This window comes from Papaver somniferum, chromosome 7 (genome assembly GCF_003573695.1).
Source record: "Papaver somniferum cultivar HN1 chromosome 7, ASM357369v1, whole genome shotgun sequence".
Taxonomy (NCBI): Eukaryota; Viridiplantae; Streptophyta; class Magnoliopsida; order Ranunculales; family Papaveraceae; genus Papaver; species Papaver somniferum.
The window spans coordinates 201,151,085-201,157,084 of record NC_039364.1 but is presented as its reverse complement, the minus strand read 5'-3'; the positions used below and the strand labels follow the sequence as shown (position 1 = coordinate 201,157,084).

The window sequence follows — 6,000 nt, the reverse complement described above, 5'->3', positions numbered from 1 at the left end:
ACTGGCTTGCACAATGAAAGTTATCAGTTCTGGGTATTTTCTGGATACTGTGACAACACTTGATTTTTCTGTGTTGTTTGAAAATAGGTGAAGGACCTATTTATACAAGTCATTGAGTGCAAACCTTCATCTCGTAGGAAGTGGAGGAAGTTGAGTGATGGAGTAGTGGGGTCGTGTAGGTGGTTACACGATCACGTCTTGGACCACTTTCCTCATCACCTAAACCGTCCATGCCTCCTGACACGTTCTTGTAAATGGGCGCGATGCACGCCGCACGCTGTAAACCGCCAGACCAATACCCCAGTAAGTATCCCCCAGTTTGTGACATGCTTGATGTCTCAAATGAGTGGATCGTGGGACCCACATGAAGTAGCATACGGTACTAGGTTAAATAATTGAGTTATTTAAGAAATCGATATTCATGAAATATCGGGTATACTTTATGCATGTAATGCATGAAATACAATCAATATGTATGAAGCATCGCTGTTTTAAAGCTTAACGGAGTAAGTCGCGGATTAAGCATCTTAAAATAGCTGCATGCCCAACCATCTTCGAGTTATCGTTTGAAGGCCGCATGGGCGGGCCATCCCTTGATCGGTCACTCCTTGTGGTAGAGTGACGGACGGTGATCACCAAGGTGCCTCATTGGCCGTTTAACTCTTAGCTTAGGCTGTCCGACTAAGCTGGCAAAGTTGGACGGACGAGATGATTTGCGACACATGTTTGCGATCGTTGATGGATTTTAGGGTTTTAAAGAGGTGCGTAAGCATCACTCTTTAGCTTGACCGAAATCAAGCATGGACAAAGTTTCTTGTGGGACCGACCGGGCATGCGTGTAGACCGCTTGCCGGTGTACAAGTCCACGCCACTCTGTCTCGCGGAGGTGCAATCTGCGCCACTCAATTTTTCTGGCAAAGGTGAGTGGTCTTGATCGATTTGCGATATAAATCCTTTGACACAAAGTATTTGGGAACTGCATGACATGCCTCCTTTGGGCGTGCGTTTCGAGGCGCTCGGCCATGATTGGCCTAGGCCGATCGGTCACACGCATAGGTGGGACCATGCTGATCACGTTGATAATCTTGGTACCTCTTAAGTCTACATCTACACCCTCCGTTTAGGATGGCGAAGATGGATGGACGTTATCGAACTGCGACAGTTATGCAGCGCCGCAAACCCTAAATAGAGTTTTAGAACGGTCCCGCACGCGTGACTTTGGCCAATCGGTTTGGCAAGCTATGCTTCTACTTTTGGGAGACCGACCATGTGGGGCCCATATTGGGCCGATGGTGAAATTATGTGTTCCTGTCCGGTGGTCCTAGGCGTGATCTAAGCCATCCAAACATGCTGGAGAAGTTGGATGGTTGTGATCGATTTAAGACGCTAGTGGGATTTCCACGACCCTTTAAGCATCACGTCAGCCACACTTTGAGCAAACGTTCATTGCTCTAGGGCTAGGTCGTGAGAAAACCGATCAGGTGGGTGAGGAGTGGGCCCGCTAATGTGTGCATTGACGCTTCACTGACCATTCGCGTGATGATCTGAGCCGTCCAACCAGGATGGTGAAGTTGGACGGTCGTGATGATTTTAAGACTACCTTGAACAGTCTAAGCTCGTCGAGCTTCTTCCAAAGCAACGCAACCACCCTATTTTAGGGCTGGTGTTTGACGTGCTGGGAGGAGCTCTTGTGATGTTCGACCGGATATGGCATAAGTGGGCTCGCCGGTGGTCATCACGTCTATCACCTACTCTTGCCAGGATTTGGCTAGGCTTGTTAGATTGCGCGACCAACTTGTATGGTTGTAATCGTTTCTGAGACTGATATGGACAGTCCAGATTTCCCTCAAGGAAATTAAATGCGTTCAATCGAGCTGAAAGAGCATCGATTCGTAGTTCTCTTTGTCAGAGAGTGATGTAGCCTGTAGGGTATGTCATGCATGTCTGGAAATTGGAACTTGGAGATTCATGTTACTCTGCTGAGAGTGAACACTCAGTCGTCATGTCATGCTAATAATGAGAGTTCGGCGAGGAACAACATAGGAAAGACTAGGCAAATCATGCATTAATCGATAATGCTATAAATTAACAGAATATTTGGGATTGTTGCTACATGCACCATTCTAGGTGAATTTTGTGTGTTTATCGAATTGCTTCAAATAAATAAGGCGAGAGGTTTTCTGCGCTCATCGCTTATCAAATGGCTTTATCCTTTGCAGGATGTCAGCATATTACTTTGGTTTTACAATTTTCGCCATGAACTAAAATCCACCATGAACATTAAGTCCCCTGCCTAGCACATAATGGTTGCATTATTGTGGGATAGGCATGAGATGGTGATAATTCAAATACTAGAACGATTAAGTAAAAGTAAATACATATTTACCGCATAGATGAACATCGTCATATGCCTCAAACGTCCGGGGCTGATAAAACCGTTCCTTTTTAAATATCTAACGGCCTTTCCGATATTGATTAGGGTTCGGAAGAAAGCACGACTCGGTTGGTATTGAATCCTTATTCATCGGGTATATCTCGCCGCAGTCGCTTTTAGTCTTCCTTTAGGGTTTCCTCGACATATATGTATATGTAGGGATTTTGAACCGCTTTTACCGTTTTGCGATAGGATTTTCTTGCAGAAACTCCATCATGTCAAACAACAGTAGATCGTCTTCTTCATACCATCCAGGGTCTTCTGCTAAATGTGCACGACGTGCATCTCAGTGTGAACCTGAGCTTCATGGTGAATCCCCTGCTTGTGTTCTCCGAGTTAAGAAGATCATACCGGTTCGTTCCTCTTTTCCTTTTCCTTTCCGAACAGTTGCTTGTTCTTCATGATCAGTCGAATAATCTTCCTACCCCCCTTTTTTTTGCAGAGATACCCTACTGGAACATGCGTGACGGTTATCGACGATGATGACTTAACTAGTCCTCTTCCTTCAAACTCAAACACACCTACCCCTGCGGACCTTGAAGATGCTGATCTGGGTATCTCATCTTATGAATACCCCAACGCGGGTCTTTTATTCGATATTCACATGAAATGCCTATCTTCCAGCTACCGAGCTGTTGGTGGATTCTTAGTGCGGAAGGAGTTTGTGCCGCTACACACAAAGGTATGGAGAAAGTATGGCCACATCGCAACCATGAACGTAGTTCGGCACTATTCATCTGCTTTGGTTACCACGGTAAACTGCCTTCTTCCCATGATTGCTGAGATGGAGAACATCTCTATTCGCAACGTTGTTGAATCAAATCTTGAAAAGTGGGAGAACATGGTATCTACCTGCGAATCGATGGAGTTCAACGTGGGATGGTTGCGGCAGCGTCTTGACATCATCAAGGTTGATCGAGCTGGTATCCTTGTGAATGTAGTTCCTGCTACGAAAGCTATCTTGGAGGAGGAGAAGGCCCTGGCTGCGTAATCAGAGAAGGTGGAGCAGGCAGTTCAAAACTTGAAGGATAGGACGGAGAGATACCAAACTAGGCTGAAGATGATGCTCTCAAGGGACTACAATCTGCTGGATGGACTCTTCTAAGCCATGCTTCCTTATTGTCAACTTTCTTTTCGAACATTCTTGAGAAATAAATTGCACATTCTTGAGAAATGAATTGCATTGGTTTTTGGTAGATGGATGAAGTTTTTTCCATTAACGTTTTTTTTTCTTCGAATAAATTAATAATTCAAAATGTGTAATGAAAGATGCATGTATTGTCATGTCACGGGACAGTAGGGGGACAATGATCAAGCATGGTATGCCATGATCCATTTTCCGTTGATGACTGCTTCTAACTTGCCTTCGTCCACCTTAATGATCTTGTAATAGCCGATATTTTAAGCCTTAGTAATCTCGTAGGGACCTTCCCATTTCGGAGAGAACTTTGGTGCAGACATGTCTTGCTGAATGTGCTTGGACGTTTCCAAGACTAAATCTCCTACTTTAAAAACACGTGGCTTCACAGTCTTGTCATACGCCCTGGAGATCCTATTTCTGTACACCTGAGTACGCTCCTCTTCCTTGCTTCTTCTGGAATCCAGAGTGTCTAACTCAGCGATTCTTGAGTTAGATGCTTCAACCTCGTTCCAGTGGACCCCACTTGCTGCTGCAATCCTGGCTGATGGGATCTTGATTTCTGCTGGGAGGATCGCGTCTGCACCGTAAACAAGTGAATATGGAGAAACCCCAATGAAACTCCTAGGTGACGTCCGATACGCCCATAGCGCCATTGGTAGCTGTTCGTGCCACTCTCTGGGGTTGTCATGTATTTTTCGACTGAGAATCCGAATTAATATTTTGTTGGTGCTTTCAGCCTGTATGTTTCCTTGAGGATAGTAAATGATGGAGAAGACCTGTTTAATCCCATATTCTTCCAGCAGCTCTCGTACCTGTTTGTTGGCGAAGGGGGTGCCGTTATCAGTCATAATATGTTTAGGCACACCAAAACGACAAATGATGTATTCTTCAATGAAAGCCGCAATCGTTGCTCCTGTAGTCCCTCGTAGAGGAATAGCCTCAACCCATTTGGTGAAATATTCTGTTGCGGTTATGATATACTCGTGCTGCTTCGATGACGGCGGATTGATTTTCCCAATAATGTCAAGTCCCCAGCCATAAAATGGCATTGGACTGCTTATCGAGTGTAAAGGAGTGGAAGGTGCGTGAACAAGGTTCCCATGAATTTGACATTTGTGGCAGCTTTGAACGAATGCAGCTGCATCATCCTCCATGGTCGGCCAATTGTATTTCTCGTGTATCTGGAGAAACAGTTTCCTCTTCCCTTTATGTTCCCCTTTATGCATTTCTTTCAACATGATTGGAATCTCTATCTCGGCCAGGCACCGTAACAGAACCCCTCCAAACCTTTTGCGATACAGGATCCCTTCGTGAAATACGAACCGCTTCGCTTTTTGTTTCATCTTGACAACATCCTTTTGATTAGAAGGAGTTACCCCGTCGCGGAGATATATAATATACGGCTCTCTCCAGTCCCCAGCATGACTTATGCTGAAAACCTCCAATTGATGTGGCGGTGTTTGACAGTTAGACCAAGACTTTTGGAGAAGCCGAGATTGGGTTTCCATTTCTGGCCAGTAATATCCCAGGCGTTGAAGACGTCGATAGAGCGTTACTACCAACGTTTGTCCACAAATTTCATCGTGAACGCGATTAAGCTGCAGCTGTGCTTCTTCATCTCCGAAACATCTTGATAGGGAACTATCCGGATTTCGATGATGTAGCATACCGTGAAGCATAAAGAAGTTCTGTAGGGTTTTGAGACTGACCTTCCCTTGAGAAAGCGAGCTGTTGAGATCTTGAATGATCGGAGTCCGCCAATCGTCGGTTCCAGTGTCTTTGCATTGTGAAAGCCATGTTGATTCTACCGATATCCTCTTCACCGCCAGGGTTTCTTCCAAACCTTCGCAATTTGGATGCTAGTGTGGCCAAACAATCAGCGTGTTTGTTGTTGTTGCGACCAACATGGGTTATGGTTGCATCCGCAAAGTATTTTAGTAACCTTTGCGCCTCTGATCGGTACTGGGCCAGTGTTACCTCCTTCAACGCATACACTCCATTCATTTGATTAAGTAGTAACTTAGAGTCACCTCTTATCTCCAAGCGTGTGGCCCCCGCTTGTTTTTCTAATGACAGTCTTATGAGGAAGGCTTCATACTCTGCTGAATTTTCGGTGCATTGAAAGTCCAGCTTGAAGGAGTGCGAGAAGACTTCACCGGTTGGAGACACTAAGACCACGCCTTCCCCTCCAGTGTTACTTCTAGGGGTGGCAGAGCCATCAAAATACAACAGAAATGCCTCTCATTCGGCAACAGAGATATCTGGAAATTCTCCAGGAAGATTTTCATGTAGCGCAGTAGTGCCTTCTCCAGGGAACGCTGCCAGTAAATCTGCAACGACTTGTCCTTTGATAGCCCTTGGTGATGCACACGTTATGTCTAGTTCTGACATTTGGAGAAGCCACTTTGCCGACCTTCCCATCAAC

The 6,000-nt window shown here is 45.4% G+C and overlaps 1 protein-coding gene across 1 annotated transcript; it reads right to left on the bottom strand.

Moving 5' to 3' along the window:
* Positions 1 to 3,483: 3,483 nt before the first annotated feature.
* LOC113295808 (uncharacterized protein K02A2.6-like) lies at positions 3,484 to 5,579 on the bottom strand. Its single transcript, XM_026544135.1, has 3 exons — positions 5,245 to 5,579; positions 3,894 to 4,628; positions 3,484 to 3,577 (listed from the first exon to the last, which is right to left on the bottom strand). The coding sequence occupies exons 1-3, from the start codon at positions 5,577 to 5,579 to the stop codon at positions 3,484 to 3,486; spliced, it is 1,164 nt and encodes a 387-aa protein (XP_026399920.1).
* Positions 5,580 to 6,000: the final 421 nt, after the last annotated feature.